Genomic DNA, 25,093 nt, shown 5'->3' with positions numbered 1-25,093 from the left:
GAGTAGGATTTGCCCCAAACATAAGGCTTTGTATTCAGGACATAAAGTTAATTTCTAATCCAATTTTTTTTTCAGTTTTATTTTAGTGTGTTATTGCAAACAGGATGCATATTTTGGAATATTTTTTATGATGTACAGGCTTCTTTCTTTTCACTCTGTCATTTAGGTTAGTATTGTGGAGTAACTAATGTTGTTGATCCATCCTCAGTTTTCTCCTACACACCAATTAAACTGTAACTGGCCTCATGGTGAAATTCCTGAGCGATTTCCTTCCTCTCCGGCAACTGAGTCAGGAAAGATGTCTGTATCATTGTAGTGGTACACCATGTAAAGTATAATATCACCATGCTGAAAGGGATATTCAATGTCTGTTTATATATATTTTTTAAACGTAATCTACCAATAGGTTCAACATGGCTTACTTTGTCACAATACTGATTTTGACCCCGAACACCCCACTCTGTTTTTTGGAGGGCGTTCTCTTCAGACTCAAGTCCCGACTAGTAAACTTCATGGAGAACTCCACCTTGATCTGTGGGAAACAATACACAAAGTGTCAAACAATCTGCATTATTTTATTTTCTTATTTGACAGGGATTATGTACCATGAACATTGCAGCAGCTTTTAGTGACACAGCTCATCTGCAGTCCCTAATTTAAAATGAGTTTAAAATACACAGCTTCCAAGTGCTTTCTTTTTTATCATTTCACAACATCCAGGAGTTTAAGTGGATCCAGAGTGGTTAGATGTTTACAGCTGTTTAAAAACACTGTGTTGCAGAGAAATCAGAGTTGGCCAAGCTCATAAAGATAATATTGCATTGTCTCTGGCGAACTATAACAAGCTACATTATAATATCCACACACTAAGCCCTGACAAGTCATCTTCTATTGATGGGGTTGAATGGGTAAATGACTGACAGGACCAGGAATGGAATTAGGAAATCAAGGGCTGGTTTCCTGGACACAGATGAAGCCTAGTCCTAGATTAAAAAGCATGTTCAGTGGAGATTCAACATTGAAAGAGCTTATTAGTCCAAGAAAAGGCTTGATCTGGGTCTGGCAAACTGGCCCCAAAGGTTCCTGGTGTCCCTTACCCCATTCATCTCTATGACGTCCACGTGCCAGTTCTTGGACTGCACCGTCTGGGGGTCCAGCTGAAATACACAGAGAAAGAACATGACTAAGTTTCCTTCATTATATTCTCTGCCCATGCCATAATCAATGCATAACCTCATAGGAGAGAAGGTATGACAAGAGCAGTGAGTGTTCAAATACACGTACAGTATCATGGACACAATCACATGGACCCTCACAGAACACACTCCTTGTATCCTAAATGTACAACTGCACTCTAGCAGAGACACTAAAGCCTTATTTCTGGCATGGTGCCTGTGTGATGTGCTTTCTTCTTGTGTTAACTTAATCTGACTGTCACTACACCACAGTACCTAGCCAGCTCTCTGAGTACCCATGGTTCACTGCACTGGAGGAATTCGTCTGTTTATTAGGACACAAACATGAAGACATCCATGTTATGTTAACTTCGACTATGTTTTGTGTTGTACTTGTTGTTCTATAACTACAACCCTGGACCTAGCCAGCTCTGGACCTCTGCCTACCCAGGGTTCACTGCTCTCTCACTCTCTCTTTCAAGCACCTGTCCCATATGTGTCCCTCCCGTCATGCTCTGGTGAGGTTCTGAGGAGCTCCTTTAAAGTCCAGCCAAGAGAACAAAGAGGCCACGTTACAGTTTGTTTTCCGAGACGACTCTCCCTTCACCATGGGCTGGAGGAGGGGGGCTATTTTCTGACTGCTGCTACGTGGAGAGAAAATAGGACCCCGTTTTCCTTCTGCCTCCTCAATGGAAATTCCCAGACTGGCCTGTCTATATTTAAATAACCAAAAATCCCTGGGAACTTCAGATTCAACTGCAGTTTTTCTTTTCTCCTCCATATAAAATTTATAGGATGCTGACATCTTATAAAGTTAAATGGGCTTTGCCCCTGTGTGGATGGAGCAGTGGTGCACGCTGGGTAATGTGTGTGTTTAGACAGAGGAACCTCTGTAGCCTAGCCAGCCTGAGGGCTCTGTGTGGGTCTGTCCCTACCTAATGACATTGATCATCTCTGCATTATAACACACAATATTTCCTCTTTCATGCATCATGAATCAGCTCATTCACCCCAGCAGTCCTCTACTGGGCTAACTAACTAATGTATCACATTTCCCTCCTTTCACTAATGTGAACAAGAATCACATTGATTGAGATGAAAATACACCATACAAGAAAGCCCCCTTTTTCAAATTAAATCGTAAATTATATAGGCTAACACACAGCAATGGAAGCACTGCTGCTGCCCTTTCTGTTCACTACCATTTTATTGATATTGCTAGTGCCCAGTTTCATCTTGTTCCTGTTAGTTCTTGTAAGCTGAACTGTCATCTGGTTGAGAGCCAAGTTCTTTGTAACTCTGCTGAAATGCTTGTGGGAAGAGACAGGGCAGTGTGTTCTTTAAGAAAGTGAGACGGGGACAGGGGTTGTGTTTTTCCCATTTACGTATGGCTGTCTCTAGGGGTAAGCAGTGGCCATGAAAATGACTTCCTCACACGCTGCAGCCTGCTGAGTAGCAGAGGCAGAGCTGGGCAGTTCTCATGCTGCCTTGGGAGAATAGAGCTCCGACATGATGTATGATGAGAAGCAAACCCCAGAGACATCTGCCTGAATTTAAAATGGATTACATTTTGAGCCACTGATCTACACACAACGTCAGAGTGGAATTTAGTTTTTAGACATTTTTACAAATTATTTAAAAGCTGAAATGTTTTGAGTCAATAAGTATTCAACCCCCTTCGTTATGACAAGCCTAAATACATGCAGGAGTAAAAATGTGCTTAACAATTAACATAATAAGTTGCATGTACTCACTCTGTGTGCAATAATAGTGGTTACATGATTTTTGAATGAGTACCCCATCGCTGTACCCCACACATACAATTATTTGTAATTTGAGTAGCGAATTTCAAACCCAGATTCAACCATAAAGACCAGGGAGGTTTTCCAATGCCTCGAAAAGAAGAGCACCTATTGGTAGATAAAATAAAAGCAGACATTGAATATCCCGTTGAGCATAGTGCAGTTATTCATTACATTTTGGAGGGTGTCTCAATACACCCAGTCACTACAAAGATACAGGCGTCCTTCCTAACACAAAGCGCTATGTTTGGGGCAAATCCGACAACATCCCTGAGTACCACTCTTCATATTTTCAAGAACGGTGGTGGCTGCATCATTAAAATAAACAGAATAGAGCTAAGCACATGCAAATACCTAGAGGAAAACTTGGTTCAGTCTGCTTTCCAACAGACACTGGGAGACAAATTCACCTTAAAGCAGGACAATAATCTAAAACACAAGGCCAAATATACACTGGAGTTGCTTACCAAGACGTCATTGGATGTTTCTGAGTGGCCTAGTTAAAGTTGTTACTTAAATCAGCTTGAAAATCTATGGCAAGACTTTAAAATGGCTGTCTAGCAATGATCAACAACCAACTTGACAGAACTTGAAGAATTTAAAAAAGAATAATGAGCAAATATTGTACAATCCAGGTGTGTAAAGCTCTTAGAGAATTACCCAGAAACACTCACAGCTGTAATCGCTGCCAAAGGTGTTTTGACTCGGGGTTGAATACTTATCTAAATCAAGCTATATTATTATTATTTTTTTGTCATTCATCTTTTAAAAAATGCAAGAATTTTTCTTACACTTTGACCTTTGAGTATTTTTTGTAGATCGTAAAAAAGAAATACAATGATATCCATTTTAATCCCAATTTGTAACAACTAAATGTAAAAACGGTGTGTAAATACTTTCTGAAGGCACTCTATATAAGTCTCACAGACAGCTTTTCCACCTACCTTACACTAAACATGCTGTGTTAGATACACACACTGCAGCCACTGACTAGCATAGCACTTCTACAACAAGGAGCTAATGCCTTTAATATACTGATTCAGCAGCTCCCTGTGAATACCATAACTACCTTCCTAGATTATGTTGCTGAGCGAGCGCAAGGCCAACACACTTACTTTCTCCTAACTTTACATTAAGCTAGCACTCATAAAAGTTTGTATTTAGGGAGTCTAATTAATTACCTAATAAAAAAAAGTTTTTGAATCAATTACTCGGACACCTATTACCATTAGGGGAAATTCTGTCAACAGGGTTTGGGTTTTTAACAAGGTTGCCCTAATCATGGCTATGGGGTCCTCACTACTGTACTGTAACCCCCCAAATCAATCACTAAAACGTCATGCAGTACCTCTCCCCTCTCTCAAATACAGTCTACGGCTCTACACACTTCTCAATAGACATAAAAAAATAAGTCAAATTGGGTTATACAAAAATGAAGAGCCTAACTACTATGGCTGACCCTGTAAAACAACATATTTCACTGTACCTATCTGGTGTATGTGACAATAAAACATATTTATTTAAAATGTTTATGCAGCCGAGCAGAGCGCAGTCAAGCGCACCCATTAACCCCTCAATCACTCCACCGTTCACCTCTAATACTCTGCTGCTTTATTCAAAACTCCAGGAAGAACTTCTGCCCCAATTTATCAGTTTTCCTTTCCTTGCCTGGGAAGGAGAGACAGACCAAAGTGCCACTGATTCAGTACGGCGCTACCCTATATTCTCAACCTATCACAGAGGATGGATAGATGGGAACAAGATAGATAGGTTGCTTTGGAAAGAATGATCTTCTCAACATGACTTGGGGTTATGTCCATCTGGCTAGTAAAACAACAGATGAGAGAAAAAAAAAAGTTGTTGTCTTGAGTGAAACCAATCAGAGGGAAGACTATATGAGGTGAAGCATGAACAAGGACAGAAAGGGGGCGGGTCCTCAAAGTATTTTTTATTCCAAATCCAAGAGACGAATCTCAAAGCCAAATCCTCTCTCTCCAGAGAATCCTTGAAACATATTATTAGCCTGTGTTTGTAGAAGAAAGACAGGCTGGTGAAACACAGGCTGGTGGAAGGATATGGGATATTAAAATCAGTAAATCACAAATATAGGAAATCCTAAACCAAACAATGGTTCCAATTAGGACCTTGTCACTCCTCCAGAGGTCAAAGCCTCCTTTATGCTGCCTCAAACACTGACTGACTGGAGAGAGGATGATAATACATGATGTAGGTCAGATGATACTGTATCAATGCATATCCACACTGACTACACTGTACAAATCAGCTTTCATGTGGAACAGAACATACTGCATATAGAAAAACAGAAGAGGAAACATTTTCCATGAATTATGTGAGTGTGAGCGGACGAGTAGCAATGAGGTGTGCTCCTTTTAGCCAGCATGATGCTCTGTTTTGTTGGAACACACTGTTCTCTGAGCGACCCCTAGGCTCTGAGGGCCGACTCTCCTGATGTGTGTGTGTGTGTGTGTGTGTGTGTTGCAATGTTATTTCAGTGGGCTGGGGACATTGTGATCTGGCTGTGGATCGGGGGGCTCAGCTGGGGAAGTTAGTGGTCCTTCCCCATCTCAGCACAGCCAGTACAGAGCACCTGGTTGAGAGACCTAGCTAGACATCACCAGCGCACGCACACACGCACACACACACACACACACACACACACACACACACACACACACACACACACACACACACACACACACACACACACACACACACACACACACACACACACAGAGTTACTATGACAAGCGAGAGGGGGAAAGAATTGATGCATGGAAAGTCAGTGGATGAGAAGAGAGCCACTCAGGTGACTGTGATGTCACCTCTCTTCTATGTATAGTGTGGTATAGACCAGTGGACATGTGGCTGCCACTTGTATCAACATACATGTGCAGAAAGGCAGGCAAAACACACAAACAGTACACACACATACTGTACCGCACATGGTGAGACACCCTTCTACTGCTCCCACTGCTGTTGCCAGCGGGGGACAGAGCACAGCCCAGGCCTGATTGAAGTAGTTTGAAAAACAGATGCCGAGGTCCCTCTGGAGATGTTCCTATTCTAAATCCATCTCTTACTGAACTCTCCACAACCCTCCTGAGGATACTGTGGTATAATGTATCTACAACACAGCCAGTCTCCATCACCCAGGTACCTGCTTCTCACATAGGACATAAAATGACAGATCTAGGTTTTGGTCAAAGAAATTGGTTTATGAATGATGCATGTAAAAACAAACTGTCATGGCTTCCGATCTGAGGAAGGAAAACAACCTCTAGGATGTATGTGGAACTTCAAAGCACTGGAAGTTTCCAAAACATGATAATATTGTAAGTGAACAATGCCATCAGGGAAGAAAAGGGTGCAGTCTGATTACACAAACACTTGCCATAGTCTTTAATTCATCCATTTAGATTAAGAGGGAATTCTTTTTTATTTTTTTGTATTTTGGCAGCAATATTTAAAGCAGAACTTAATTATGATGAAGTATGAACTTTTGATACGGCAAATTCATTAATTCCTCTTAATATTTCCTTTGTGCTTTGCTACTTTCCTTGTACCTCTCACTTTGTGTTCACTGGGAGATTACATTTGAAATATTCATTCTGTGACTGACTGTTCTGTTTTAAATGAACAATAAGCAGCAATGTTCCCATCCGGTTTAATTAGAAACTAACTAGCTCAACTGCATGGGCCGTGGCTTTCATTTAATTAAACACAGCAACCTAGGGATTGTTTTTTTGTTTATTAAGACCTCTACAAACAAGACCATCATTCTTTTTTCTGCTGACAGATTATATTACTGGCCTGATGATTGTAAACAAAAACAAAGCAATATGAGTTGACAATATTTTGAGTCTAAAATTAGCTGCAGATGAACATAAGAGTAAATATACATAACATAGCTATGTAAAATGCTAACATCACTCTACTTATTAATAATATCATGCTTTGGTAAACAGCTGCTGATGTCATTATAGACAAGTGAAATGTAAGGCCTTTTTACTCGGTTGTCATGACCTTCCTGACAAGACTTCCTGGTTTGAGCCCAACCAGCACGCATTCTCAGCAGGCAGAGAGTTATGATTGGCCAAGGACCAGCCCAAGCATCCTATCACAACCCCTAAGGGCAACGTGTCTCAGGCATACCCTATAAGATCCAACTTCATAAATACAAGGCTTACACAACAGCATGTTCCTGCCTGCAGCACGCAAGTGATTTACAGGTAGTACAGGAGAGGGTGACCTCTCTGATAACCACCAGCAGGGACTCTAATGTTCTCACAGTTCTGTTCTGTACACTATAGCGTGTGGTCCCATGCAGGCCAGCCTCACAGTAGCCTGGACAAAGAGGACAGAGAGAGGACAGAGAGGAAGAGAAAGAAAGTCAGAGCGAAAGGGAGAAAGAGAGTATGTTGAGTCCTTGGGCTTCCTTATGTCAAACCCGAGAGTAAAATACATGTAAGCAGCTGACTTCCAATGATCGGCTGTTACCACAACTTATCTGTTTTATCTTCTGTTAACTCAAATCACATGTAGAAGGGTTTTCCAATCGCATTATCAAACACATTATCAATCCCTTGATGACCTTCTTTTGGTCTTGGATGGAAAGTTAGTATTTTTTTATTAGTCCATAATGTAGCTGTAATTAGAGTATTTACAGTGATAATATGGGTCATCCAAAAAAGTGCTTGTATAGGTCATTTATAGGCAGGTAGATAAACAGCATTTGGAAACACCATTGATACCGTATGAGAGGGTGTTTTGTTTCACTTTCATTCCTCTAGTCCAGCCGAATGCTAACACTCTTTGTGTAGGTACAGTAGCAGGGGTTGGAACCGGTCAAGGAACAGAACTGAGGAGTGGAAACAGAACCGGGAACGAAAGTTCTCTCTGGTGTTCCGGAACAGAACCATTATTTTAAATTCTTGAGAACCAGTTTCTAATGCCTCTGTTGATTTCATGTGTTAAAAAAATGAATGAAAATTAACTATATAAACCGTTACTTTTTTTTGGTTTGAACCGGTTCAGAACTTTATTATAAAAATAGTGGTTCTGTTTGGAATGATTGGAAAATAATTTTGGTAGACACTGGTTAGCCAAACCGACCCTCCACTCTTTATGAACCCAGACCACGGAGGGTTTGTAATGAGCCATACCAAAGGGTCGAGTGGTTTAACACTCCTAGACTAATTGGATGATTCATGTAGGCCCCATCGAGGGAGGGATAGAGCAAGAGCCAGAGGGCGGGAGAACGACCCTGCTATTCCCACTTAGCTAAACAATACCCACTCTTCCACCAGGGGCAGCGGGTTTGACCCAGCCCAGCCGGGAGAAAGTCATCCTGGGTACCAGCCTGAGGATGCTGCCTTGTCCCCATCCACCCCTCTGGAGCTCATTAGCCAGTCTGAGGGTGTCTGGTTGGGGATCGATGGGGGTGAAGGGCTGGACCCCCCCCCCCCTGTAGTGACAGTCAGATTTATGCCCTATAAAACTCTCCATTAGGGGCCTGGCTGGCATTTTAAGGCCCTTCAAAGAGGCAGTGGGATGAAACAGTATCATGCCATCTACACTAATCAGCATACTGAAATGGAACACCACCCTTTTATGTGTTGAGAAATATGTTTAGGGATTGAGAGAGGGGGGAGAATTATGGTTATACTTTATTTTCTGTCATACCCAAACCAGCAGAACACTGCTTTTGTTCCGGTTTTAAGGCAGTTGCTTTTCATGATTAATTAATGGGACTTCTAAGGATACTGTAAGTGATGCCCACCAAGGTGTAAAACACAATAACACGGCAAAATGGAAGGACATGGAGGACATGGGTTCAGAACAAATGTAACAGAAAACATCATGATCATGGTGTTAAAAATAGTATAATATCTGATTCTGCCTCAGCCAGCCTCCTCTCAGCCAGCCTCCTCTCAGCCAGCCTCCTCTCAGCCAGCCTCCTCTCAGCCAGCCTCCTCTCAGCCAGCCTCCTCTCAGCCAGCCTCCTCTCAGCCAGCCTCCTCTCAGCCAGCCTCCTCTCAGCCAGCCTAAGCTCTACTGAAGTCCCTGCTTCTGATTCCTCTGCATTGTCTTAATTAGTGCTGTAAGAGTCATTGTCCTGTACGCACCTCCCTCCTCTTCCTCCCAGTTTAAAACTCATCAACATGCTGCAGCTTACTCAACACATACCTCTTTCTCTGTCTAAATCTCACTATCTAATCTAAATCTGTTCTCAACACACACACGCTCGCCTTCCTTTCTACCATCGTCCTCTCAGCCTAAATGTCTATTTTCATGGCAAACACACCCGCTGCAGTCTGTTCAACATAAACCTGCTGCAGTCTGTTCAACATAAACCCGCTGCAGTCTGTTCAACATAAACCCGCTGCAGTCTGTTCAACATAAACCCGCTGCAGTCTGTTCAACATAAACCCGCTGCAGTCTGCTCAACATAAACCCGCTGCAGTCTGCTCAACATAAACACTGCTGCAGTCTGTTCAACATAAACCCGCTGCAGTCTGCTCAACATAAACACTGCTGCAGTCTGTTCAACATAAACACGCTGCAGTCTGTTCAACATAAACCCGCTGCAGTCTGTTCAACATAAACCCGCTGCAGTCTGTTCAACATAAACCCGCTGCAGTCTGTTCAACATAAACCCGCTGCAGTCTGTTCAACATAAACACTGCTGCAGTCTGTTCAACATAAACACTGCTGCAGTCTGTTCAACATAAACACTGCTGCAGTCTGTTCAACATAAACACTGCTGCAGTCTGTTCAACATAAACACGCTGCAGTCTATTCAACATAAACCCGCTGCAGTCTGTTCAAAACTCTGTTCAACTCTCTCTCTCTTTTCTTCCTCTCCCTCTTCCACACCCTCTCTCCTTTCTTCCTCTCCCACACCTACTCTCTCTTTCCTTCCTCTTCCTCTCCCACACCTACTCTCTCTTTCCTTCCTCTCCCTCTTCCACACCCACTCTTTTTCCTTCCTCTCCCTCTTCCACACCCACTCTCTCTTTCCTTCCTCTTCCACACCCACTCTCTCTTTCCTTCCTCTTCCACACCCACTCTCTCTTTCCTTCCTCTTCCACACCCACTCTCTCTTTCCTTCCTCTTCCACACCCACTCTCTCTTTCCTTCCTCTTCCACACCCACTCTCTCTTTCCTTCCTCTCCCACACCCACTCTCTCTTTCCTTCCTCTTCCACACCCACTCTCTCTTTCCTTCCTCTCCCACACCCACTCTCTCTTTCCTTCCTCTCCCACACCCACTCTCTCTTTCCTTCCTCTCCCACACCCACTCTCTCTTTCCTTCCTCTCCCACACCCACTCTCTCTTTCCTTCCTCTCCCTCTTCCACACCCACTCTCTCCTTCCTCTCCCTCTTCCACACCCACCCTTCTTTCCTTCCCCTCCCACACCCACTCTCTCTTTCCTTCCTCTCCCTCTTCCACACCCACTCTCTCTTTCCTTCCTCTCCCACACCCACTCTCTCTTTCCTTCCTCTCCCTCTTAGCACCCTTTAACAGCATGAGAGTGGTATTAGTGGAAATGTCAGGGATACTATAATCCCTCCAGTTCAATGCCTGATTCTCTGTGCTGCTGTAGGATGAATATGGTGGATGATTCATGTAGTCCCCATCGAGGGAGGGTTTGGATCCAGCCCAGACAGAGTTCATTCATAGACCTGACGTTTACTCAGACTCAACCATCAAAGACTCACTTAACATGAATGAATGAGACCTCATAGCTGTGTGAAAGTATGCTTCTATGGGAGGATGTGTATGTGAGAGAGAGACGAGAGGTGAACATGAAAGTACATGATCAAGTGTGTGAAAATATGTGCAAGTGTGAGAGTAGGCATGTGTGTGTGAAGGTGTGTACTATACTGTGATTATGAGAGAGGTACAGAGAGTCAATATGGCTCTGTGTGTAAACTGAGTATCAGTGTATATAGAAAACTAACATTGTGAGTGTGCAGCACTGAGTTGAACAAACCAATTGTCTATGTCATTTAAATAGAAGAAGCAAAACAGCCCAAACAGATAAGACTGTCCTCTCTCCCAGATTCCCAGATCAGGCCTGAAGTGCGAGAGGACAGCCAGGGCTGTGGATAGGTCTGGGATCAGCTGAGATCAATGGGGGTAAAGCTGGGGGGATTTCTGTCTGTAATCCAGGTCTGGAGTGTCAGGAGAGACAAGCAGAAAGATAGACCTGTCAACTCCAGCCACCAGCAGCAGGAGGGTCTTTATTGACCTGTCTATAGATCTGGTATTCCCAATAAGCTGCTCAGGGTTCATTATATTGCTTCCCCATTTTGCCAGAGAAGCGCAATCTATTGAAGTGATTTCATTAAATGTAAATGTGCTGTCCCGCCCTTCATCTATTCTGACTGAAGTGGATTTAACAAGTCACATCAATAAGGGATCATAGCTTTCACCTGGATTCACCTGGTCAGTCTGTCATGGAAAGAGCATACTGTTTTGTACTCAGTGTATGACGCAGTATAGTGGCTAATAGATACCAGCACACTGATATCAAACTGCCATACATTAACTGCCTCTGTAAAATATATGTGCTGCACATCTACACAGGGGATAAAAACAGTATTTACTAAAAAATAACCTCTCTTTCTCCTTCCTCCCACGCATGAGTCCTGACCTAGAACCTGAAGCTAAGGTCTACGTGCGTGCGTGCGTGCGCGTGCGTGCGTGCGTGCGTGCGTGCGTGTTCCCCAGACAGAGGAGTCAGTCAAACTTGAAAGCGTAGTAAACTGGAACATGCTTCTCCTCAACGTGTCATTGAGATGACAGTAATTGCCCTGTTTATTTAGTAAGGAACGGATCAGTAATTAGTCTCTCCCCGGGTTATCATGTACCCTGCTGAGAGGATTGTGGGTCATAATTAAGCTCTCCCAACAACACTCTGGCCTTAGATAAGTGTCTCAGGGTAATGTCTCTACAGGACAGCAGAGGGAGCAGTCTCAGTCTTTCAGCTACACCAAAACTCCTCTGATTACCTTAACAGATCAGCAACCACACAGACAGAGGTATATCACCATTCAGCTTCACTGGCTGTACACTGAGGAGAGAGCTTGGAAAGAGCAGAGCGGTAGATGTGGAAGGAGGATGAGAGGGTGAGAAAGTGAAAAGGGGGTGGGGAGGGGTGTAGGGGAGTAACGGTCAAGGCTGTGAATTCACTTTACTGTAGCATCTCACACATACACAGTACTCAGGGCAATGAGACAGTTACTGCGGTTCCTCACTAACAGCACATTATACAAGTAAATGATCTCCTCTACCTAAATCTTTCATTTCTATACCAGCGTCATCTAATAACATCAGCACAGAGCATGAAGGCTTTAGCTGGAGTAACAGGACCAGTTAGAGGTGTATATTTCACCACAGTGCATAGAAGTACAGAGAGAAAGGGATGAAAACAAACACACAGGAAAGAGAGAGTAAAAAGATGAACACAATGACAGAGGGACAACCATGACTTAGCTGATCAAGAGAAAGAAAGAAAGAAGGAAAGAAGGAAAAAGGGGACCTTTTGTCTGAGGAGCTTGCTGCGTACGCGACCCCATAGCTTGGCCCCGGTGTTGGTGTGCCTCTTGATGGCTGAGGGGGTTTGAGGCTGCTGAAGCTGCTGCTGAAGCTGCTGCTGGTTGTTCTGCTTGTGATCCTCCACACAGCACTGCTGCTCCAGCCGCTCACACACGGTGTTCAGGTTCACATCTGACACCAGGATTTCCGTCATCCTACCTGAGGCGTCTTGCCCACAGGGTTATAATATGAACTAACTAGCAACAAAATCCCCAAGGTAGCCGCTGTCCAGAATAACCTTACGTCAAAGATCAACACTAAATACCAAGGTTGGGATTCTCTTTTAAATGTGGAGAGACTAGAAAAGTCTCTCTCGGTTGATGTTCATTTGGAAATGAAGATGAATAAAATAAAGGTGAAAATTGAAGATAAGGCAGATAAGGAAGGCACAAGGTTTGAGAGGCAGCTTCAGTCTGTGAGAACAGAGAATCCTGATCCTGACATGGTTTTCATTCTTCTAAAGCCGGAGAATTCCACACTGGTTCCTCTCTGGGATGTCAAGCTAATTCCACACTGTGCTGCTGCCAGCATCTCCACAGCTCACAATCTGATTTCCAGTAATGCAAGCAGAGAGAGGGAGAGGTGGAGCGAGAGAGAGAGAGAGGGGGGGAAGCAGAGAGACCGGGAGGGAGGGTGATGCAAGAGGAGGAGGGGGAGTGAATGAGCTGCTGCCGTTACCACCCGTTTCTATTTCTTCAGATGTGAGAACACACCTCCAAATAACAGAGAGAAGGAGAGCGAGAGAGATGCCAAGCCCTGCTCTGTGCCTTTCCTCATAGCCTTCATGCTAATTGGTAACCAATTGAGGAAGTGCGTAAAAAAGGAATAAGGAATGTGAAGAAGAGAAGGAAAGAGAAGAGGGAGATGTGACCTTTAACAGGGTGATTTAGATCCCATCAGAACCGACCACATTTCCACAACATATAACAGAACCTCAAAAGAACAAACTCTCCACAAATCAGAGTTTAACAACGGTGGGGGAAAAAAGAGGCAAAATCATTTTATCACCAAACACGGACACCTTCTCGTGTCGTGACAAGAAGCACGTTTTTGTACTCTAAACCTTCCACCCCCTCGCTCCCACTCTCTCCTCACCCTTTTTCTCTTCCCCTTTCTGTCCTTCTCTCTCTCCCTCTGTTGTCTGTTCGCAAGCGCGCGCCTGTTGCCATGCGTTTTCTCTAGATGACTTCTCCTCCACGCTTCCACACTCCACTGAGTCCTCCGTCCATTATGTGTGTGTGTGTGTGTCTGTTCGCGAGCATGCGCATGCATATCTGTGTGCTTGTGTGTTATGTCTGTGTGGGCTTCCACACCCACTACTCCAACCACTCTCCCCTGCCTCCCCACTCCCCCGCTCTCTCCCCAGCCCAGAGGTCCATAGGGACAGACGCAGGACTAATTGACCCCCAGCATTTCCACTACGCTGGTTAACCCCTTACATACCACCTCCCTCAGCCGTCCATCCACACACACATCAGGACATCACTCATATCTATCCACCCTCTCTGGAGACCACTAGAGTGAATCAGTCTCCTCTCAGACACCACATTCCAAAAAGCAAGTTCTGCAGCCTCTAGTTTTGTCTTGTCTTGATCATTGTCCAGCCATGTGGTCAAGTGCTACAAAGAAAGACCTAGTTAAGCTGCAGCTGGCCAAGAACAGAGCAACACATCTTGCTCTTCATTGTAATCAGAGAGCTAATATAAATACTAAGCATGCCAGTCTCTCTTAGCTAAGAGTTGAGACTGACTGCATCACTTCTTTTTATAAGAAACATTGTGTTACATTTCAAATTGTTTGCATAGTGAACTTACACACAGCTCTGACCCCCCCCCCCCCACCAGACTTGCCACCAGGGATCTTTTCACAGTCCCCAAATCCAGAACAAATTCAAGAAGACGTCCAGTATTATATAGAGCCATTATTGCATGGAACTCCCTTCATCTCATGTTGTTGAAATGAACAACAAACCTGTTTTAAAAAAATAGATAAAGTAACATCTCACAGTACAACGCCTCTCCCCTATTTGACCTAGATATTGTGTGTATGTATTGATATGTAGTTCTGTTCTTGTTTATTAATGTTCTGTATTATGTCATGTTTCATGTTCTGTGTTGGACCCCAGGAAGTAGCTGCTGCTTTCGCAACAGCTAATGGGGATCCTAATAAAATAGCAAATACCAAGTAGTAGGGAATAGTACATTGTATAATGGGTGTATCAATCTGGGAAGGGATGTCCAAGCCATGCTTGTCATATTCCATCTTGGTTCATGTTTATTCTCCATTAATATCTGAGGGAGAAAAGGAAAAAGACAGAAGGCTGCATTACACTCAGACAGACTGTCTCCTCTCCTGAACAGTAGCTATGATTCAGTCTATGGTCAGACAGACTCCCTACCTGCTCTGAGGTAGACTGAACATCTGTCATTCTGCCCCTGAACAAGGTAGTTAACCCACTGTTCCTAAGAATTTGTTCTTAACTGACTTTCCTAGTTAAATAAAGGTAAAAACATTCAATCAAAAATAAGAGTAGGGGTGTTAACCCCGGTGTCCTGGCTAAATTCCCAATCTGGCCCTCATACCATCATGGCCACCTAATCATCCCCAGCTTCCAATTGGCTCATTCATCCCTCTCCCCTGTAACGATTCCCCAGGTCGCTGCTGTAAATGAGAATATGTTCTCAGTCAACTTACCTGGTAAAATAAAAAAATAAAAACACTTGAGATATGAGACAGTTAGCACCCTTAACTGTGAGTGTGTGTTAGGTCTATCTGTGCTAAGGGTGAATGTGGTTGTCAGTCACTGGCTGTCTGCCGCTTTCAATCAGGAGGTTGACCGTAGTGGTAAGAACTCAGCCATGCAGGGTATTTTTTTAACTCAGGATTGTAAGCATGAGACATGTACACAGTATTGTGTGTCACATCTGGGAAACTGCTTTTGTTTTTAATGATAAATGGAGTCTGAGTCACTCATGTTTGGGGGGCAGACAACTATGGCACAGCACTGCAAGTAGCAGAGAAACAACTCCTCAGCGACATTGCTAGCTAGTAATGTAAGGTTTCACTGTATATTCAGTTAAAACAATTCACTGAATCATTCACCACATTCAGAATGTATAGGCACAGAGATAAAAAAACAAATGGGTATGACCTGAATTCAACATTGTTGCAATTAACCACTTCCGCCTACTGTGAATTAATGGCAATGGGCCTGTTGGGGCTAGGGGGCAGTATTTGCACGGCTGGATAAAAAAACGTACCCGATTTAAACTGGTTACTACTCTTGCCCAGAAACGAGAATATGTATATAATTAGTAGATTTGGATAGAAAACACTCTAAAGTTTATAAAACTGTTTGAATGGTGTCTGTGAGTATAACAGAACTCATATGGCAGGCCAAAACCTGAGAAGATTCTATACAGGAAGTGCCCTGTCTGACAATTTGTTCTCCTTCATTGGCATCTCTATAAAAAATACAGCATCTCTGCTGTAACGTGACATTTTCTAAGGCTTCCATTGGCTCTCAGAAGGCGCCAGAAAGTGTAATGATGTCTCTCCAGTCTCTGGGCGAAAAAACAGCAGGAGTTTTTGTGAGTGGTCCGGCTGAGAACAGTGACACTGGAGATGCGCGTTCATGTGAATTCTCCATGTTTTTCTTTCTCTTTGAACGAATACAACGTCGCCCGGTTGGAATATTATCGCTATTTTACGAGAACAATCGCATAAACATTTATTTAAACAGCGTTTGACATGCTTCGAAGTACGGTAATGGAATATTTTGAATTTTTTTGTCACGAAATGCACTCGCACGTCACCCTTCGGATAGTTACCTGAACGCATGAACAAAACGGAGCTATTTCAATATAACTATGGATTATTTTGAACCAAAACAACATTTGTTGTTGAAGTAGAAGTCCTGGGAGTGCATTCTGACGAAGAACAGCAAAGGTAATCCAATTTTTCTTATAGTAAATCAGAGTTTGGTGAGGGCCAAACTTGGTGGGTGTCAAATTAGCTAGCCGTGATGGCCGGGCTATCTACTCAGAATATTGCAAAATGTGCTTTAGCCGAAAAGCTATTTTAAAATCTGACACCGCGATTGCATAAAGGAGTTCTGTATCTATAATTCTTAAAATAATTGTTATGTATTTTGTGAACATTAATCGTGAGTAATTAAGTAAATTCACCGGAAGTTTGCGGTGGGTATGCTAGTTCTGAACATCACATGCTAATGTAAAAAGCTGTTTTTTTGATAATATGAACTTGATTGAACAAAACATGCATGTATTGTATAACATAATGTCCTAGGAGTGTCATCTGATGAAGATCATCAAAGGTTAGTGCTGCATTTAGCTGTGGTTTTGGTTTTTGTGACATATAGGCTTGCTTTGAAAATGGCTGTGTGATTATTTTTGGCAGGGTACTCTCCTGACATAATCTAATGTTTTGCTTTCGCTGTAAAGCCTTTTTGAAATCGGACAGTGTGGTTAGATTAACGAGAGTCTTGTCTTTAAAATGGTGTAAAATAGTCATATGTTTGAGAAATTGAAGTTATAGCATTTATGAGGTATTTGTATTTCGCGCCACGCGATTCCACTGGCTGTTGACTAGGGTGGGACGCAAGCGTCCCACCTTGCCCAGGGAGGTTAAAAATATTTGCCGGTTCTAGCAGGAAGTCTCCACTTCAGTCTACTGGAACAATCCGCTCCCATTAGACCCCATCTATACTGGGAATCATACTGTGAGGCGCATTGGAGTCAACTGGCTGTTACTGTTCCACAGCTTCTCTTTCAACTGTCTCCTCTTTCCACCTTAAAGCCTGATCATCCTGACAACAACAACAAAAGGCAACACATCAGCACCTTGCCTTCCCAGCTTCTTTTTGGGTGATGTCTAGTTAGTCGTTAAACACTGTCGTCTCTCTTTGTTCTCTGAGTCTTCAATGGGATGTCATGATTCAGAGCTGAGATCATCTTTGAATTCATTAAACAAATACAAATCATACATGCATACATACACATAGTTTTTCTGTTTTAAGGTCTGGGGTTTAGACTACATACAACAGGATAATATAATACATTTGCGGGCCTGTCAGATGGTTTGTCAATCTATGTCGGTGTTTGACAGTGTTGCCTTCCACCAGACAGCTCTAGTACAGGGCACAGTGGTTGAGGGGAAAGCAGAGCGCTTCATCAACGTTGCAGCAACGCTCTCTCTTGAAGATGGACAGTTCAGATAGAGTCCATCACACACACGCACCTAGCACATATAAAAAGAAAATCGCTCAACCGCACACAAACACTCCAACCTTCCGAAATCCAGTCCACTACAAACACACCCCCTCTACGGCATTTCTTCATGCCTTATTTATAGAGTTAATGACATGTCTACACAAGGCATGCTCACCCAGAGTAGTATTCACACAGCTCATCACTCAGACCACAGCTTGTTTTCCTATATACCAGCTACACTCAAAGCCTCCCTTTTTTTCATAAATGACATACAGTGCCTTCGGAAAGTATTCAGACCCCTTGACCTTTTCCACATTATGTTACAGCTTTATTCTAAAATGGAGTAAATACATTTTCCTCAGCAATCTATACACAATACACCATAATGACAAAGCAAAAAACAGAAATACCTTATTTACATAAGTATTCAGAACCTTTGTTATGAGACTCGAAATTGAGCTCAGGTGCATCCTGTTTCCATTGATCATCCTTGAGATGATTCTACAACTTCATTCGAGCTCAAGAGTTCCTCTGTGGAGATGGGAGAACCTTCCAGAAGGACAACCATCTCTGCAGCACTCCACCAAGCAGGCCTTTATGGTAGAGTGGCCAGACGGAGTCCACTCCTCAGTAAAAGGCATATGACAGCACACTTGGAGTTTGCCAAAAGGCATCTAACGACTCTCAGACCATGAGAAACAAGATTCTCTGGTCTGATGAAACCAAGATTTAACTCTTTGGCCTGAATGCCAAGTGTCACGTCTGGAGGAAACCTGGCACCATCCCTACAGTGAAGCATGGTGGTGGCAGCCTCATGCTGTGGGGATGTACAGAGATCCTTGATGAAGACCTGCTCCAGAGCGCTCAGGACCTCAGACTGGGGGCGAAGGTTCACCTACCAACAGGACAACGACCCTGAGCAAACAGCCAAGACAATGCAAAATGGCTTCTGGACAAGTCTCTGAATGTCCTTGAGTGGCCCAGCCAGAGCTCGGACTTGAACCCGATCGCACATCTCTGGAGAGACCTGAAAATAGCTGTGTGCAACGCTCCCCATACAAACTGACAGAGCTTGAGAGGATCTGCAGAGAAGAATGGGAGAAACTCCCCAAATACATGTGTTCCAAGCTTGTAGTGTCATACCCAAGAAGACTCGATGCTGTAATCACTGCCAAAGGTGCTTCAACAAAGTACTGAGTAAAGGGTCTGAATACTTATGTAAATGTGATAGATTTTTATTTTTGTATTTTTTATAAAATTAGCAAACATTTCTAAAAACCTGTTTTTGATTTGTCATTACAGGGTATTGTGTGTAGATTGATGAGTAAAAAAATCTATTTAATACATTTTAGAATAAGGCTGTAATTACATTTTTGGGGAAAAAGTCAAGGGGTGTGAATACTTTCCGAAAGCACAGTAAAGGCAGCATAATATAGGACAGGGCTATACAATAATGTTTGACAATGCTGCAGAATGTGGGATATATTCTGAGACCCTTGCTTTGGCAGCAACACACACGTTTGTGGGTGCGCGCACACACACCATAATGTTGTCAGGTCTTGGAATGTGTAGAGCTTGACTGGGAAAGAAAGAGGGAGAACATGACCATGGCTAAGAGCCTGACTTAGTTCTGACATCATCATCAGGCCTGTGTCTTAATTATAGATGACCATGGTCGTACAGTTAGTTAGCCTCACAGCCACAGCCCTCTATAAAGACTGCTCCATTATATAGCAGCTCCATACGAGACAGACAGGACTGAAGTGGTTCCTGGTACTGGTCTGCATCACAAATGGCACCCTATTCCCGATGTAGTGCACTACTTTTGACAAGGACCCATAGGGCTCTGGTCAAAAGTAGTGTACTGTGTTGGGAATAGGGTGCCATTTGGGACGCAGACCTGGACTGGTTTCATCCCCACTACACAGTCAATCTAGGACAGCCCGCCCGCCAGCCTGCCTGCCTGCCTGCTTGCCTGCCTGCCTGGGATACATCACGGTGCACTTGACTTTCACAGCTCTATTCCCAAACGTATTTGAAGTAGCCTTAAAGAACCCTGGCTTCAAATAGGAAAAGCCTGTGTGAGCCAGTTGCTAATTAGCCACTAGGGTTGTTTTGTGCATTAGCAGGTAATCACCCATTCATTCCATTGGCAAGTACAGCTTGGATTCCAATATGAAGAATCTCATTCTAGAGTGTAGCCAAACTAGTAGAGGTTTTGTTATGGAACTGTATTTTCCTCAGAGAGGTTTTGTTATGGAACTGTATTTTCCTCATAGAGAGGTTTTGTTATGGAACTGTATTTTCCTCAGAGAGGTTTTGTTATGGAACTGTATTTTCCTCATGGAGAGGTTTTGTTATGGAACTGTATTTTCCTCATAGAGAGGTTTTGTTATGGAACTGTATTTTCCTCATGGAGAGGTTTTGTTATGGAACTGTATTTTCCTCATGGAGAGGTTTTGTTATGGAACTGTATTTTCCTCAGAGAGGTTTTGTTATGGAACTGTATTTTCCTCATAGAGAGGTTTTGTTATGGAACTGTATTTTCCTCATAGAGAGGTTTTGTTATGGAACTGTATTTTCCTCATAGAGAGGTTTTGTTATGGAACTGTATTTTCCTCAGAGAGGTTTTGTTATGGAACTGTATTTTCCTCATGGAGAGGTTTTGTTATGGAAATGTATTTTCCTCAGAGAGGTTTTGTTATGGAACTGTATTTTCCTCATAGAGAGGTTTTGTTATGGAACTGTATTTTCCTCAGAGAGGTTTTGTTATGGAACTGTATTTTCCTCATAGAGAGGTTTTGTTATGGAACTGTATTTTCCTCATGGAGAGGTTTTGTTATGGAACTGTATTTTCCTCAGAGAGGTTTTGTTATGGAACTGTATTTTCCTCATGGAGAGGTTTTGTTATGGAACTGTATTTTCCTCAGAGAGGTTTTGTTATGGAACTGTATTTTCCTCATAGAGAGGTTTTGTTATGGAACTGTATTTTCCTCAGAGAGGTTTTGTTATGGAACTGTGTTTTCCTCATGGAGAGGTTTTGTTATGGAACTGTATTTTCCTCAGAGAGGTTTTGTTATGGAAGTGTATTTTCCTCATAGAGAGTTTTTGTTATGGAAATGTATTTTCCTCATAGAGAGTTTTTGTTATGGAAATGTATTTTCCTCATGGAGAGGTTTTGTTATGGAACTGTATTTTCCTCATGGAGAGGTTTTGTTATGGAACTGTATTTTCCTCATAGAGAGGTTTTGTTATGGAACTGTATTTTCCTCATGGAGAGGTTTTGTTATGGAACTGTATTTTCCTCATAGAGAGGTTTTGTTATGGAACTGTATTTTCCTCATAGAGAGGTTTTGTTATGGAAATGTATTTTCCTCAGAGAGGTTTTGTTATGGAAATGTATTTTCCTCATGGAGAGGTTTTGTTATGGAACTGTATTTTCCTCATAGAGAGGTTTTGTTATGGAAATGTATTTTCCTCATAGAGAGGTTTTGTTATGGAACTGTATTTTCCTCATGGAGAGGTTTTGTTATGGAACTGTATTTTCCTCATAGAGAGGTTTTGTTATGGAACTGTATTTTCCTCAGAGAGGTTTTGTTATGGAACTGTATTTTCCTCATAGAGAGGTTTTGTTATGGAACTGTATTTTCCTCAGAGAGGTTTTGTTATGGAAATGTATTTTCCTCATAGAGAGGTTTTGTTATGGAACTGTATTTTCCTCATAGAGAGGTTTTGTTATGGAAATGTATTTTCCTCATAGAGAGGTTTTGTTATGGAACTGTATTTTCCTCAGAGAGGTTTTGTTATGGAACTGTATTTTCCTCATAGAGAGGTTTTGTTATGGAACTGTATTTTCCTCATGGAGAGGTTTTGTTATGGAAATGTATTTTCCTCATGGAGAGGTTTTGTTATGGAACTGTATTTTCCTCAGAGACGTTTTGTTATGGAACTGTATTTTCCTCAGAGAGGTTTTGTTATGGAACTGTATTTTCCTCATAGAGAGGTTTTGTTATGGAAATGTATTTTCCTCATAGAGAGGTTTTGTTATGGAACTGTATTTTCCTCAGAGAGGTTTTGTTATGGAACTGTATTTTCCTCATAGAGAGGTTTTGTTATGGAACTATATTTTCCTCATGGAGAGGTTTTGTTATGGAACTGTATTTTCCTCATAGAGAGGTTTTGTTATGGAACTGTATTTTCCTCATAGAGAGGTTTTGTTATGGAACTGTATTTTCCTCATAGAGAGGTTTTGTTATGGAACTGTATTTTCCTCATAGAGAGGTTTTGTTATGGAACTGTATTTTCCTCAGAGAGGTTTTGTTATGGAACTGTATTTTCCTCATAGAGAGGTTTTGTTATGTGACTGTATTTTCCTCAGAGAGGTTTTGTTATGGAAATGTATTTTCCTCATGGAGAGGTTTTGAGCTGGTGATACTTGGATGGATGGCTACAGGATGGATGGCTACAGGATGCCAGCGCGTGACTGGGATATCATGATGGATATGGTCTATTGTTCACAAACAGCATGTCTCTATGGTGGTGGTACACTGTTCCTTTTATGTTCATGACGAGGACCTTGAACTGATACCACCTGGTAACATGAACCGACACACACTTTTACTACAACCGCGCATGTGTAGCGTACACGCATGTGTGGGTAAAAAGTACAGCTCAAACCATCCTAGAGAACGATATGTTAGTTAGTGCATCCATCACAGACACAGCAGGACATTCTCTTTAACCAGATAATGAAATAAATGTGATGTGAGAACACAGGATTATAACACATGATGAAATCTAATGAAAGTGGCGATGCTTTGGGGTTATTAAGATTCCTCATAAAAAATGACAAACTAGAGTGGATTCATCTATGGGTCATTGTGTGTGTGTGTGTGTGTGTGTGTGTGTGTGTGTGTGTGTGTGTGTGTGTGTGTGTGTGTGATGACGGCGGAGCTAGGGGGCTGTGACAGAGGCTTGTGATTGGTCGTTGTGACAGCTGGCCGATACAGATAGCCATAAGCCATATCCTGAGTGGATAATTTGATCAGCTTTAATACACCACCACCATGGCCAACCACCTCTAGAAATATCACTGCTAAATTGCCCCATCTTCCCTCCTCCTTTCCTGTACACAGGAGGGGGTGGTAGTGACCGCTGTGATGCTCAGAATCACAATGGAATGAGAGATGGGGGTTGAGAAGAGGGGAGAGGGTAAGGGATGTACAGTCAGGTCCTGAATTATTGGCACCCTTGATAAAGCTGAGCAAAAAAGACTGTATAAAATAAATAACACAAATACTGAGCTATACTGTATGATCATAATGTTTGAAGATATTATTTTATACTAATAAAAAATACAAAAAAGATAAGGGTCAGAATTATTGCCATCCCTGTTTTTAATACTCCAGCACCCTTCCCTTGCGATGATAACAACACCGAGGCTTTTTCTAAAATGTTTTATGAGATTGGAGAACACATTGGGAGAGTTCTCAGAACATTCATCTGTACAGAATCTTTCCAGATCCTTGATATCCTTCATCTGTTCTTATGGCTACATGGACAATCTGAGTTGACCTTTACATTTTAGTCCTATTTATCTCCATTCACACTCACAGGCCCCTACATACCACGCACACTGACACTCCAACACACATATAAACACTCAATCCATTATTTGCTCACACACACACACATACATTTATACTGACTCTACACCCACTCAGATTCAATCATCATACACGCTGCTGCTACTCTGTTTATCATATATCCTGATGCCTAGTCACCTTACCCCTACACATTTCTACCTCTATCGCTCCAGTATCCCTGCACATTGTAAATATGGTACTGGAACTGACCCTGTATATAGCATGCTTACTTTGTGTTCTTCTTATTTCTATTTCTCGTGTGTTTTTGTTTTACCTTATTTTAGTACTACATTGATATTGATTACTGCATTGATGGGTTTGGAGTTTGCAAGAAAGGCATTTCACTGTACTTGTGCATGTGACAAAACTTTAAACTGAACTGGGTCTATAATTCAAACCACAGGTTTTAAATGCGTTTCAAGTCTGGAGACAGATGGCCATGGCATAATGTTGATTTTGTGGTCAATGTACCATTTCTTTGTGGATTTTGATTAGTGTTCCAGGTTGTCTTGCTGGAAGATCCAATTGCGGCAACTTGTGGCCAGGTGTCCTGGCAGAGGCAACCAGGTTTTTGGTTAAAATGTCCAGGCACTTGGTAAAGTTCATGATGCCATTGACCTTAACGGGCCCCAGGACCAGTGGAAACAAAACAGCTCCATAACATCAAAGATCCACCACCATATTTTACCGTAGCTATGAGGTACTTTTCTGCATATGATTCTGTTTTCAACGCCGAACCACTGGTGCGTGGCGAAAGAGCTCCGTTTTCATCTTTATCAAGGGTGCCAATAATGATGGACCTTACTGTATTGTGTGTGTACATGCTTGTGTATGTGGTCTTTCATGTGTGGGGAGCCCAGGGTGAGAGGCGGGTTTCTCTGGCTAAGCCCTCCTGGTTCATGTGAGTGGTCCGGGGGCAGAACTCAGATTATACACTATCATCACTACAGACTGAGAACAGAAGGAGACAAGGAGCCATCATTAGCATAGAGTATTCACTGTGTTGCCTGCGGATTGAGGGAGGTGAGGAAGAGAGTGATGGAAGGAATGGAGTTAGGAATATGGAGCGGTGTCGGGAGTTGCGTCCTGTGTAGGTTCACAATCCTGACCGATCACCCCCTAGGGGGCTCACCTTCAACCATGCCGTTGTCATGGAGAAGATATTTGCAGTACTGTACGTACAGGGCTCTCTAAGATCAATATGCTGCTTCTGTATCAAAATGCCACGAGGGCCAAAGGGGGAGAGACAGTCAGAGTGATGCAAGACCTGAGCGAGAGGCAGTAACGAGGAATAGTACCTTGCTAACTATCTCTGGCTGACAAGAATCCTGCATATACAGCACTACTGTAGTGTAGCTGGTTCTCCCTCACCCAGCAGAGAGATGGCTGAACAGCATAATAAACATGGCACCATCTTTAATTTATAGGATGTGCCGGTGATGGTGCCTGTTGTGGCTGTTCTCTAATCTCCAGGAAAGGCAGTGTGGCTGAGGGATGATGTGGACTCTCCATATGCTGGTTACAGAGGTAAAAGGGGGAGGTGGTGTTGGCTACAAAGGGGGAGGTGGTGTTGGCTACAAAGGGGGAGGTGGTGTTGGCTACAAAGGGGGAGGTGG

General features: G+C 42.7%; 1 protein-coding gene across 7 annotated transcripts in view; it reads right to left on the bottom strand.

Moving 5' to 3' along the window:
• The window catches only part of LOC106603511 (active breakpoint cluster region-related protein), a 233,406-nt gene that overhangs the window by 6,700 nt on the left and 201,613 nt on the right, over positions 1-25,093 (bottom strand). For 6 of the 7 annotated variants that reach the window (XM_045717124.1, XM_045717125.1, XM_045717126.1 and 3 more), the window contains 2 exons: positions 1,098-1,157; positions 423-532 (listed from right to left, as the gene is read on the bottom strand). In XM_045717124.1, coding sequence (XP_045573080.1) covers positions 423-532; positions 1,098-1,157 — 170 coding nt within the window. Of the gene's footprint in view, positions 1-422; positions 533-1,097; positions 1,158-12,545; positions 13,168-25,093 lie in introns of those variants that run through there. The other variant, XM_045717130.1, reaches the window with a different exon arrangement.

Source organism: Salmo salar, chromosome ssa04 (genome assembly GCF_905237065.1).
Source record: "Salmo salar chromosome ssa04, Ssal_v3.1, whole genome shotgun sequence".
NCBI classification, from domain to species: Eukaryota; Metazoa; Chordata; class Actinopteri; order Salmoniformes; family Salmonidae; genus Salmo; species Salmo salar.
Note: the sequence above shows the minus strand (reverse complement) of the source record. Positions and strands in the feature narration are given on the sequence as shown.